We start from the raw sequence: 12989 nt of genomic DNA, 5'->3' as shown, positions 1-12989 counted from the left end.
ATGAAGGACAGTGGGGACTCCAAGGACCAGCAGCTCATGGTGAGACCCCGACAACCTCCTCCCTGCCCCCATTCATAGCAACCCCCCACCCCAGAAACCCAGCCTCTGAGTTGGCCACGGTCACAACTGTCCTGTCCCCTGACCCCGACTAAGGTCAGGGATGGGACTGTCCAGAGCAACTTTCCCCAAGTCCTGGATATCAAGAAGGAACTTATCCTGGCCATCCTGCTGAGCCCTGAAAAGTCAGCCTAGCTTCAACCTCACTCCCCCCTTACACCTTGCCACCAGGGGACCCCCTCCCATCCCTAAAGCTTGTGTAGATGGGTCTCTGGGGTGAGACTGCTCTCTGAACTAGAAAAGCCAGGGGGCAGGGCGAGCCAGAGCTCCCTGAGCCAGAGCTACCCTGGCGCTGTGGGGTTGGGAGTTTAAAGGGATTGGGAATCACAGATGGGCAGACAGGAGCCCAGGGAGCCAGAGTTGCTGGCATGGGATTGAGAACAGCTGGTTACTGGGTTTCAACACAGATGCTGTCCGTTATTCCAGAGAAATGTTGGAAGCAACCAAGATGCAGCCCCTCCCTGAGCTCTGGGGGCTGGGACAGATGAAGGGGTGTGAGTGGGGGCCTCTGGGGCAAGTAGAGACTGAAGACAGACCCCTGGGGACGCCTGTGTGGCTCAGTCGGTGAAGGATCTGACTCTCGATCTCAGCCCTTTGTCTTGATCTCATGGTTGTGAGTTCAAGCCCCACGCTGGGCTCCATGCTTGTCCCGGCACAGGACAGGGATGGCAGGTCCTCCCTCTCCCACCTGTGGGGTTGGGCCCAGGAGGCCGGTAAAGATGATCTGACGGTCCTCAGAGGTCCCTCAGAGAGCGATGTTCTTAACCGGCATGAGGGTCCATCAGTGATGCCCATACTTTCAGCAGGCATTTCCCCTTGGTCTGCAAAAGAAATGCACCTCTTTGTTCTTTGGGGAGACCTATGACCAGGATGAAGACCCACCAGCTCTTACCAGCTGGAGAATGGAGAGAGGCGGGAGCACCTCTCCTCTACCTGTGCCGGGTAGGAATGCAGTCAAGGGTTGTTTAGGAAGTCAAGGTGCAGCCCCGTCCTGCCTCCGGCCAGGCCTGCAGCTTCAGGAGCCGTGCATTATTCACAGATGCACACACAGGCTGTTCCAGTGCCAAGTCTCCAAGTTCAAAGCCCTGGGGAGCAGCAAGTGCTTAATTTGGGCGTGTGACTGATGCAGGATTGAGAAGCAGACCACTCTCTCCCCTGGGACTCTCCCGGAGGCCCGGCTCCTTGGGGAAATTCATACACTCAGAGGGAGCCTGTATGCCGTGGACCTGCTCCCCTCCACCCGGGTGGTGGCCTTGAACCGCTGAGTTTTCCTTAAGACCAAGGATGCCTGGGATGGTCACACAGGGGAGAACCCAGGAGCCTTGCCCAGGGGAATCCTGGGGTCCTCTCATGCTTCTGTTTGGCCATCCTGGCCCTTGTCTTCTAATCTCAGGGGTCTGGCCTTCCCTCCTAGGTGGCACTCCGGGTCCGGCCCATCAGCGTGGCAGAGCTGGAGGAAGGAGCCACCCTCATAGCCCATAAAGTGGACGAGCAGGTACACGGGGCTGTGGCCGAGAGCCACGGGGCCATAGAGCTGCACTCACATGTGGCAGGGTGGGCATCTGCTTACCGGGTGGGGGCAGGAAGGGTCCCTGTGGCTTACAGCATCACCCTCCCTCCATCCACTGAGCTCTTGGTTGTGTCACTGATGACATGTCAAGGAAGCCAGGGTTCTTCTTCCCAGAAGCCTTCCCAGATTGATCCAAGGGGAGCCGAAAGCTTCCCTTGCATGGGTGGGCCCTGCGCTCTCCAGTCCAGCCCTTAAAATGCCACATACCTTCCATGTGCCCATGACTGGATGTGCCCCACTTAGCAGGTCAACTACGCATGGAGCATGTCTGCTGCCCACGGAGCGCATATCTCCGAGGTCTAGAGCTAGAGCCTACCTCCGGTTCAGATTTTGCAAAGACTGCTGGTGTTTTGTAAAGTCTTAGGGTATCCGTTTGCTCTGTTGGTCCTAGTGTCACTGTGATGTGGTGGGCAGGGCGAGTCCCGCCCCCATCTGTGCAGGGGGCAAATACGTACCAAGTGGCCCCAGCACACGGAGCTAGCGCATGGATCTGGAGACCACAGTGAGCAGAAGAGGCCCCGCCCTCGCCTCCGGTACCTTCTGGGCCGCACAAGGAGACAAAGCACTAATCAAAGCATTAACCCCAGCAAGGGCTGCAGAGAAACGTGTGGCGCTGAGGGGGTTGAGTCAGTCCCTTAGGAGGTGGCGCTTGAGGTAAAGCAAGAGAGGAGACGGGTACCTTGGGGGCTCACGGAGGGAGACCCTTCAACCAGAGGGCCTGGCAGGTGCAAAGTCAAAGGGTGACAGAAGAGGCCTGGGTGGATCCAGCAGGAGTGAGAGGGCCGAGAGGTGTGAGGTGAGGTGGGGGACATGGCAGGGGCCAGACTGCACACCCTTGGACCATGGCCAGGATGACTGTCTTGGTCGGCAGTGAGGACGCAGGTGCTGGGGTAGGGGTGGGCACAGTGATGGGGACGGCTCGGTGGCTGCTGCTGTTAGCTTCTCCTGAGTGTCGGGGCTCATCAAGATGGCAAGGTATGCTGGCGAGTCTGAGAAGTCCAGGGGCATTGCCCCCTGCAGTGAAGGGCACGCGGGAGCACCTGCTGGGCTCAGGTCTGGGGCTGGAGGGCTGGACTCAGAAAGCCCAAGGGCCGTGAGAAGTGAGCTGGAGGCAGACCGCCCACCTGCCTCTGGGCTCCCCGAGGGACAGGTGCCTCCTCCAGCCTCTTCCCTCAGCTCTCCTGGGCACCACAGAGCCTACTGGAGTCAGCCTCCCACTTTCTCTCTTTTTTTTTTTTTTTTTTTTTTTAAGATTCTTTTATTTGAGAAAAAGAGAGAGAGAGAAAGAGAGGGAGAGGGACAAGCAGACCCTGTGCTGAGCAGGGAGCCCACGTGAGGCTCAATCCCAGGACCCCGAGATCGTGATCTGAGCCGAACCAAGAGTCGGACTCGTAACCGACTGAGCTGTCCAGGCACCCCTCCTCTATTCACTCTCAGGAAGGGGGAGCCTTCCTCAGAGACCTCGGAGAAAGCCAGGGGTGACTGGGAGGACCCTAGTTGTCCGCGTAGGCTGGGCGGGAGTAGGGGCAAACACACCTGACATCACACAGGGTGGGTTGTGCCGTCGCCATCTGGGTGGCCTTGGGCAGGTTGCTTCTTGGAGCCTCAGCCGCCTTGCCCGTAAGTGGGGATGGCAACCGTAATGCCCTCTCAAGAGGGTCTTTGCTGGCTCATGTGTGCTCAGCACTTCCCCAGTGCCCGGCACACAGTAGGAGTTTAATAGTTGTAACTGGACATCATCAACTAGTGACTGAAAGCTCCCCTGAGCCGCTGGGTTGGCCGACAAGAGGGGCCAGCCTGATGAGCCAGAAACCTTCCAGGCAAGAGCCACTCCCCGTCTGTCCAGTTTGTCCCCAAGAGTATCAGGTCCTCAGGGCGGGGACAATGACGGCTCTCTTCCTCTGCTGCTCCTGGCTCCTGGCCAGCGTGGGGGCTGAGAGGTATTAACTGATGTTGATAGAAACGCTCTGGTCTGGGGTATAGCCCACTGTGTGCCCACACATGCCAAACAGTGGCTCCTTTCTGTCCCTACAAGTGGAGAGGGAGGGTCTGGGCTGATCTGGCCCAGCTGTGTATCTGAGAAGGTTCTGGACTGGGCAGTCCTAACAGGGCTGCTTCTTTGTCCACTGAGAGCGGCAGGGCGGGTCGTCTGAGCGGCGTGGGCTCAGGGCTACCAGCATAGCCTGTGGGACAGTGCTGGGCTTGTGGCCTCGAGTGCCTTCTGTCCCCAGTGGGTTCAAAGATGGCTGTTCTGGCCCACATTTTTGGAGCAGCCACAGCAGTTGGCAGGCTGGGAACCTCCTAACAGCCCCCATCTGTCAGCTGACAGAGAAGGCCCTCGCCAGTAGGAGGTGAGACACAGGAGCCCAAGAAGCAGAACGGACAGCCCACTTCCCTCGAATCCCATTCTGACCCGTCTTCCACCCCTAGACCTCTGTCCTTCGCCAGCGACCCCCCCCCCTGGTTTGTCTGCAAACCTGGCCCTCCTGGCGTGCACCCCCGCCCTGATGGAGGTGGGGGATACAGGCTCAGTTAGCCTCGCTGATGGGCCAGCTGGTGGGTTAGCGCTGCTCCTTCCTCCTGAGGTCTGGAGCCTGGAGGGCCAGCGCGGTGACTTGGGGAGGGTCCCAGGACACCACGGCCTTGGAGTCTCTTCCTGGGACAGACGCAGGAGGGTCCAAGTGGCCTCACAGCGATCGGCATCTTCTAAAGCAGACACGGGGTTGGAACGAAGAGTTGCTCTGTTCGCACTTCTTTCCTTCACTCCCTTTCTCGTGACCATCGTGGCCCAGGTGGCTCAGTGCCACGGAAAGCCTCCCAACCCTGCTTCTTCTGGCCTCCGGCTTTGGGCTCTGCCTCTTGTCTCTGTTGGGTGGGTTACTTTCCCCCTGCTGGCGCCGTCGCAGGCCTGGGGGTGAGAAAGGTAAAGTGTTCCCTGGGAACAGAGGCCGGTGTGCCTGGATTCTGGGGGGCCTGGACTGAGCGTGCAGGCTGGTAAAGGGGGTGGTCTGGGTGCCTTGGCGGGCGTGTGGTCTGAAGCCCCCCTCTCAACCCAGGACCAAAATCAGAAGACCTTGTTTGGCAGTTTTTGGAGGCTAATGTAGGCCCAGTGCTTCCAAGTGCCTGGCATATAGTAGGGGCTTAATAGATGTTAGTTTATTTAAGTACTGAGGTACAGGATGGCTTCGAGCCTAGAGGAGAGTGACACTCGGCCCACCTCCTGCTTCCTATCTCCTGAGTCAGGGGGTGAGATGGTCACCGCCCCACCTGGGTGTTCTGGGAAGCCTGTTGCCAGCACCTGAGGTGGGACTGCACCTGACGCCAGACCCCTCGGGGATGCCATCCATGACCACAAAGGGAGGGCAGGTGCAGGCTGAGAGGCTGCGGGGAGTGGGGGGGGGTCTAGAAGTTCCCAGGTAGAAGCAGCTCCACCCCTCCCTCCCACTCCCCGCCCCCAACCCGGCCCACAGCCTGCTGACCCTCCTCTCAGCTTTCCAGTCTGTTTACCTACAGGATTTAAGTCACCTGACAACATGCATAATCCCATAGTTAGCCAACGTCTGCTCCAAGTCCCACTGTCGCCCCTGGGCTCCCGGGGTCCTGTCTGAGGAGCTGTGCCTGGGGTCCCCAGGCCCTGGCAGACCTCCAGCCTCTTTGTTCTCACTAGAAGACAGGGTAAGAAGAACCCCGCCCAAGGGCTGTTGGGAGAGGCTTACTGGAGCTAGTGAGAGGGAGAAACCCAGCCACACACACAGCTCCCATGAAAGAGAAAGAAGGCATAGGGTGACAGGTGCTGAGTGTCAGATATGAGTACCCCGGGGGGGGGGTGGGGGGCAGCCCACCTTCACCTCGCTTCCCCACGCACCCACCCTCTGGAGGCCATCGCCCCCGAAGAGCTGAGCCTGGCAGGAAGTGACAGGGAAGGGATCCGAGGGCTCCCTACCATGGGCCGCCCCCTGCCCAGCCCTTCCGTAGCACCCCCCCACCCCTCCCTGCCCCGGCCAACCACTCATCTACTTTCTCTATGGATCCTCCCATTCTGGATACTTCCTATAAATGGAATTTCGCACTCCATGGTCCTTCATGTCTGGCTTCGGTCACTGAGCAGCATGTTTTCAAGTGGGGGGGGGGTCCCTACTTCTTGGCTATTGTGAATAAGGCTGTCAAACGTAAGGATCCCCAAACCTCGTGACTGGGTGGGTGCGAGGCAGGTTCTAGTTCAAAAGGCGGATCTGTGTGGCCCCACTTCCCCCAGAGATGCTCATTCGGTGAATCTGCATGGTGCCCGGGAGTCGGCCTCTCCCACATTCCTTGGGGGTCTCCGATGAAGGTGTCTGCAGAGACGTAGCCCCATCTGCATCCTCGAGGCCATGCCTCCCCTCCTGCTGGGCCTCAGGGCCCTCGGAGTCCTGGAGGCCTGTGGGGGTCTGGCCAGGTGCAGCTCTGTGCTAAGCAGCCCACTGGGCCTTGCTGGCTTTATGAGCTCAGCAGGCTCCCGTCTGGTCCTTTCCAGCTAGCCTGAAGGGTACACCTTTCTGGGGATCAGAGTCTCCAATTCTTGAGCACTCGTGGGCGGGCACATTTACAGCTAGAGATATGACTGGCAACAAATTCTCCTTCTTAAAGAAAAAGCGAACAAAAAGCCAGAAGCTGCCTCACAGGGATGACACCCACCTGGAGTCAGGCTTTCGTCGGGCTCTGCCTCATTTCCACCCTGAGGATAAAGGGGCTGCCGGCAGGCTCCCTGGACCGGAGATGGAATTTCTGAGACCTGGGCCTTCCCAGATGCTCATTCTCCGCTGGGGCTTCCTGAGTAGGCTGGCAGGGTTGGTACGATTTCTTTCTTCAAGGCAACAGCCCTGTTGGCCCTCCCTGACTTCCAACTGGGAAGAACGTGGGGCCCAGAGAGGGGATGCAGTTTCCTCAAGGTCACACAGCATTGTTGACCCTAAACCCAACTTGGGGCCCCCCTTTCCTTGGAGATCTTCCCTGCCAGCCCTGGAGGCTCCAGGAGGAATGATCTGGGTCGGAGGGTGTCAACTGGGGGCGATTTTGTCCTCCAGAGGGCATCTGGCAATGCCACACCTGGGAGGGAGGCGTGTCACTGGCCTCCGATGGCCGGTGTCTCTGCTACGCCGCCTGCAGTGCTTGGGACAGGTCCCCTCACAGTGATCCAGCCCGGAATGCCAGTAGTGCCAAGACTGAGCCACCCTAGCCAGGAAGAAGCCAGTGGAAAGTGCAAAGCTGATCAGAGCGCCAGCAGCTTACACGGCGGCGGTGTGTAGCAGGAAGAACGGTTAGGCTTTGTTCGGGGTATTTCTCACCTAGGAGATGCTGGGGAGGAGCCCGTCCGTCAGGGGCATAGAGTTTACAGATGTCCTCCCCTGCCTGAAGCCCCCTACTTCCCTCTGGATCTCGGATCTCAGATCTCCGGTTTCTGGGCTTAAAGTCTGGAACTATGGAAACGTCAAAATCTGCACTGAATGAAGAGCCGGTCTGAGAGGGAGGCCGGGGGGTGGGGGGCCTCTGCTGAGTCAGGAGGCCTGGCCCTTGGGGGGCAGAGCCCACCTTCCCTGGTCCCGGCCCTGCCCCCTGTCCGCCCGCCAGCCTGGGGAGGCCCCTGTGTATAGGGTGCGATCCAGTCCCTACTGGATCCCCTCCCCCAGTCCCTGCTGAAGCCTCACAGGGGCAGGTGGCCAGCATGCGGGGGCGTGAACATTTATGATGCTGGGAATGTGAAAGAGAGCCCCCCCCACCCCCGTGCTGAGTCCACCACCAGCGGGGGGGGGGGGGGGAGGGGCCGCTCGAGGCCCCGCCCCCTCAGGTGCCGACAAGCCCCCCCCACCACCAGCAGGTGCGCCTGCCTTGGGTATTGTAGGGTTTGCGAGGTTGACCACAGACTAGGCGACTTTAACCACAGACCGATTTTTCCACCATCCTGGAGGCCAGAAGTCCGAAGGGTCCGGTCCTTCTGAGGGTCCCGAGGGAAGGGTCCGTCCAGGCATCTCTCCTTGGCTTGCAGTTGGTTCTCTGGGCCCTATGGCTCTCCAGGTCCTCTTCCTTTGATGCGTGTCTGTATCCACACCTCACCTTTCCAGAAGGACACCGGGGTCATCCCGGATTTAGGGCCGACGCCACTCCAGTGTGACCTCGTCTTAACTTCGGTATCTCAGCAATGACCCTGCTTCCAAATAAAGTCACGCTCTGAGGTTCTGGGGGTTAGGACCTCAACATTTGAATTTGGGGAGGACACGGTTCACCCCATACCAGGTGCACATTGGCCCAGCCAGCCTGCTTTTGGTTCGCTCATCCGCTTGGGAGGAAGGGGTGGCAGCCTGGGTGTCAGGAGCCTGGGTCCTGGGAGTAGACGGTTCTCAGTCTGGCCAGCTCTCTGCTTGGCTGTGCAGTTTTGGGACATTAATGGTGTGATTCTCATTACAGTGGAGGGATCTTGGAGTGTCTGGGGAAAATGTGTGCAAAGCACTTAGCACGGCGCCTGGTACACACAGAGCTCCCCCAAAGGCAGCTTTATTCGGAAACATTCCCCGGGTGCACGCGGGGCGCCGGCCAGCATGACATTTAGGGTGCGTTGGAGGCTACACAGGGGCCGGGGACAGCATGTGCTCACAGAGGGGGCCCAGACGGCTCGCCCCTATGGCCATCTTGGGGCCGTGCTCTGGAGATTCCGGGAGTGAGAACAGGAGGGAAAGTCCCTGAGCTCTCCTCCCAACCCTGCATTTTCACAAGAACCGCCCCCTCCCCGGAGATTCTGAGCCGAGAACTGCTGCCCACAGCCTGCCTCTCACCCCACAGCCTTGCTCACACTTGTCTCTAGAATGCTCCCCTCCCCTCACATGTCTCTGCCAACCCCTGCTGATCCTTTAAGACTTGGTGCTGGCACCACCTCCTCCAGAAAGCCTTTCTATGGTGGTACCGTCGCTTCTGACTGCTTCCTGCAGAGTCAGATGTGGGGAAACCTCATCTCACTTTCTCTCTCCCTGGGCCTCGCTTACTGGCTTGTACCTAGAAGCTTCCCCTGCCCTGCACGCCCTCTGCTGCTCTCTGGGGTGGCAGCCCAGAGCCCCCTCCACCCAACCCTCCCTGGCTCAGCTCCAGTTCACCTGGCCGAGGGGCACAAGGCCCTCATTGTATGGCAGAGTGGACAGGGATGGGGGTGATGCTCGGGAGGTGGGGCGTGGGCTGGGGACCCAGGCAGATGGAGACCCAGACAAAGACCTCTTTAAGAGGGGTCACGGCAGCTGTGCGGACAGTGTACTGATTCAGGAGCCTGGATATCAAAGGAGCCCAATGTCCAGGGTGCCATGAACTTGGCAGTGCATGGAGGTTGTTTGAAGGTGATCCGGGGTGATGAGCATTGGTGTGTGCTGCTCACCCTCCCCTGCACCCAAGGTCCCCAGAGGGGGCCCCCCCAGCTGCCAGCCCTGCCCGCGTCAGCGGGAGTGCTGGCGCCCGAGGGGTGAGAGCTGGATCGGCTGCTCGGGCTCCTGTTGCATCCCACCGGGACCCGTGCCAGGGGACTCGGAGGCAGCGTTATCTTCGTTGGGGTCTGAAACTTAATCAGGGCTTATGCTGCTGGCTTTAGGGCCAGAGACAGGAACTGGATCCTGGAGGAGGCTGATAGGGCACTGGGGCTGCAGCCCTGAGGCAGTGGCGGGGACAGGGGGGCACCCCAGCTGACAGCGGCAGGCCTAGATGCCCTGCACTCAGCTCACCGCGGCCACCCAGCCTCTGGCAAGCGGTGAGGGGGCCCAGTGGGTGGCCTTATTCTTTCCCTGCACGAAGCCCCTACCCAGCCGTCTGGAGCCGTGCCCCCTAACCGGTTTCCCTGAAATTACCAGGTTGGACGAGACTTCCGGGTGAAACTCCTGGGGCCAGGCCTCCTGGGGCGAGGCCTTACCCCTTCTCTCTTCCCTTTTCTATGAGACTCCCCGGAGTGGGCTCTGCTGGAACCCTGAGGGTCTTAGACTGCTCTACATGCAGCGAGCACGAGTGTGTAGCTACTGCACGTGTCTAGGTCATGAAGGAGGGGGCTAGACATCGGCACGCACCAAGTGCCGAGAGGAGTCCATGGGAGTCCCAAGCTGGGACCCTGCCCAGGGGTGTGCCTCTTGCTCGAAAGGGGTGCATCCAGAGGGATCCACTGTGAATCTCCCACCCCCACAGCGCCGGGCTGGGCTCCAGGCTGGCCTCCTGCTGCCTTGCCGTCCGTCAGTCCCCTCCGTCCCTCAGGCTGACTGCCTCTCATGCCTTGTCTGTTCTCAAGCCCTTTACAGGGCTGTCCCTGGCCCCAGCTCCCCTGCTGGCCCAGGAAGGGAGCTCAGTTGCTGTCTGTGCCACCTGGGGTGGCGCTGGGACAGCACATCTTCCTCAATGCCTGGCCCTCTGCTAGGACTCCGTTTGCCTCTTTGGTCAGCATCTCATCTCCAGCGTCGGATTAGGTAGGGACAACGCACACAGTGGGTGCTGACTCCACACTTGGGTGGGGGTATACCCTCCTACTGCCACACCCACCCCGCACGGCCCCTGAGGGAGCAGAGGGAGCAGGGGATATGTGTGACAGCAGGTTCACAGTGATGGACAGGGAGCCCAGGAGCCAGACCGCCTGGGCTCCCGGCCCAGCCCCACTGTTTCTTAGCTATGTGACTTTGGGCCTCGGTGTCCCCATCTGGGGATAATGAATTCCTGTGAAAGGGCTCCGTGAAGATGAGCTATCATTATCACGTATCTGGAGGAGGGGCTGGGTGTGAAGACACCCACTCCCTCTGTCCTTACCCTCTGCGCTCCCACTGGGAGTGGAGGGCACCATGAGGCCATCACGCTGGCTGCGACCACCGTCCGGCCCTGGAACACAGCAGAGACTTGATTTGCCCTCGCTGTCCAGCATGACCCCAGGTGCTCCCAAACACAGAGCTGCCTCTCGGGGGGCATCCCGATGGGACAGCTGGGGCGGAGGACAGGGACCCGACCTGGAGGCTCAGCTCACGAGGGGACTTAGGCAGGCGCAGAGCCTGTGGCATCCTGGTGGCCCCCTCCTCGGTGGGGGTGGGGTGGCCCGTCACCCGCATCACCGCCGCTATTCCTCCTCACTTCCCTGTGAATGAAGACCCTTGGGCATTTAATATATGCCCGGTGTTGTGCCCACACACACCACACACGTTATCTCATGGGCTCTTCATAGCCCTGTGGGCAGATAATACTCCTGTCCCATCTGGCGGAGGAGGAGACCCAGGCCCAAGCAGGTTAAAGGGGTCCCACAAGGCCACTCTGCTAACAAGAGTACAATGGGTCAGGCGTACCTTGCCCTGACTTAGCTCTCCCACCTTGTCCTAAATCCTCCCGACTCCAGCCCTCCCACGCATCTTTGAACACCTTCTGGCGTTTTCACCCATCTGGGCACTGTCTCTCCCCACAATTTCCCCAGGCCACGAACCTCAAGCCAAGGCCCAGCCTCCTTCCTCTGCACCTTCTCTCAGTCCGGGACCAGGCTCAGCACACCCAGGACCCCCGGGGCCAAGGGAGGGGCAGAATGGAGCTGGACGTGGAGCAGGCTTCGAGTTTGTTCTGGAAAATGGGTCCCTTGATCATCCTTGGAGCACAGGAAGAGTCTGGGGAAGTGCTGTGCGTGTCCTTCCAGCCCCACACACAAGCACACGGAGCCAGAGGCCCCCACCCCGCAGGGAGGGGAGCCCAGGATGGCCAACCTGTTCCGTCATCATCCTTCCAACCCCCAGCCCCTCCTTCCATCCACAGCTCAGGCTCAAGGCTGCAGGGGCCTTGATAAGTCGCCCGAAGCCCAGCCCACTTTCCTCGCCCCTGCCAGCCCGCAGTCAGTGGCTCTCTGCTCCACCCCTGGGTCTACCCACTGGCGGAGGCTGGGGCTTAGGGGTGAGGCAGACCAGGGGCTACAGACTTGGAACCCAGATCCCAGGTTTTCAGTCCCAGTTCCCCTGCTTGCTGGTATGTGAGCTCGAACAAGTGACTTCTTTGGGCCTTGATCTCCTCATCTGTCAAGTGGGAACAATTATGGGCCTTACACCTGGCCTTGGAGTGGGGGCTTAAGTGAGTCCGTGTGTTGAAAGTGCTTACAGCAGGTCCTGACACACAGTAAATGCGTCATAAATGCAAGCCATTGGTACTGTTCCTGCCCCTCTGGTAGAGTGCACAGGGCATGGTGTTGCCCTTAGAGGGAGGGCCCTCCCCCCCAGGTCTGGGTCCCATGTGGCCTGGGGTGCCACGGCACTCTCGGCTCCTGTGGGGCATTGTCAGTCGATAGGGAGGCTTCCCTGTGGGGTGTCCAGAGCCAAGCCCCCAGATCAGACACCCCGGCGGAGCTGACGGGGCAGGGCTGGGCCTGGGGCTCAGGGGCCTGCGGCTGCTTAGCTTGCCCCATGTCCTGGGTGAGGAGAGCTGAGGCCAGAGTTGACATCGGTGCGGGCCTCTGGCCCCCTGGTGACTGCCAGACGCCCCCCCTCGGGGACTTTTGCAGATGGTGGTTCTCATGGACCCGATGGAGGACCCCGACGACGTCCTGCGGGCACACCGTTCCCGGGAGAAGTCCTACCTGTTTGACGTGGCCTTTGACTTCACTGCCACCCAGGTGGGGGAGGGCCTGGCCCTAGGGACATGCCCTAGGAGCCCCTCTCCAACCTTTGACCCCCACCCTGAGGAGAGAGCCCTCAGGGGACCCTGCCACTGACCCTCAGCCCTCCCTCCACCATGAGCTCGCTGGCTTTCCCCTCTACCACATCCTCATGCATGCAAATGTGCCTGTATGGCTTACACCCAGCCTCTTGCACAGGCACACCCGAGTCAGTGGGCAGACGCTATCCGTGTGGCACACCCCCAGGCTGGCCCCCATGGGAGCTGGAGGAGGGCGCGTGAAGCCCATCTGGTGTGGGGAGGAGTCTCGGGGAAGCTGACACCCTCCCAGGGACCCCTGTCTTCCCCATCTGGGGGATGCTCCTAGGAGCAGATGCGATGCGTCCTCGGGGTGGGGGGCTGGGAGCCAGTTGTGTCTGGCTCAGGACACCTGTGTCTCAGGTGTCCTGAGCTCTTTTCAGGCTGGTGTCCCCCATGGGGCGAAAGCAGAGACCCCCAACCCCCATTCCTTGCCCCTACTCCTCAGGCTGAGAGTCCCAGAAACAGAAGCTGCTTATGCTGGGGGCCAGGACGGCCCGTGGGCATGTGTGCTCCGCCCCACATGTACCCGAGGCCCCTGACGGGTCTGCTCTTCCCGGCAGGAGACGGTCTATCAGGCCACTACCAAGAGCCTCATCGATGG

General features: G+C 60.3%; 1 protein-coding gene across 1 annotated transcript in view; it reads left to right on the top strand.

The window, feature by feature from the left end:
- LOC111158147 (kinesin family member 19) overlaps nt 1–12989 on the top strand; it is a 25798-nt gene continuing 12809 nt past the window's right edge. The window contains exons 1-4 of the mRNA XM_022520031.1: nt 1–39; nt 1532–1612; nt 12195–12305; nt 12949–12989. The exon at nt 12949–12989 is cut by the window's right edge and continues 11 nt beyond it. Coding sequence (XP_022375739.1) covers nt 1–39; nt 1532–1612; nt 12195–12305; nt 12949–12989 — 272 coding nt within the window. The remainder of the gene's footprint in view (nt 40–1531; nt 1613–12194; nt 12306–12948) is intronic.

This window comes from Enhydra lutris, unplaced genomic scaffold (assembly GCF_002288905.1).
Source record: "Enhydra lutris kenyoni isolate GAN:26980312 unplaced genomic scaffold, ASM228890v2 scaffoldscaffold57, whole genome shotgun sequence".
Classification (NCBI taxonomy): domain Eukaryota; kingdom Metazoa; phylum Chordata; class Mammalia; order Carnivora; family Mustelidae; genus Enhydra; species Enhydra lutris.
The sequence above is the reverse complement of the archived record's forward strand: the minus strand, read 5'-3'. Positions and strand labels throughout refer to the sequence as shown.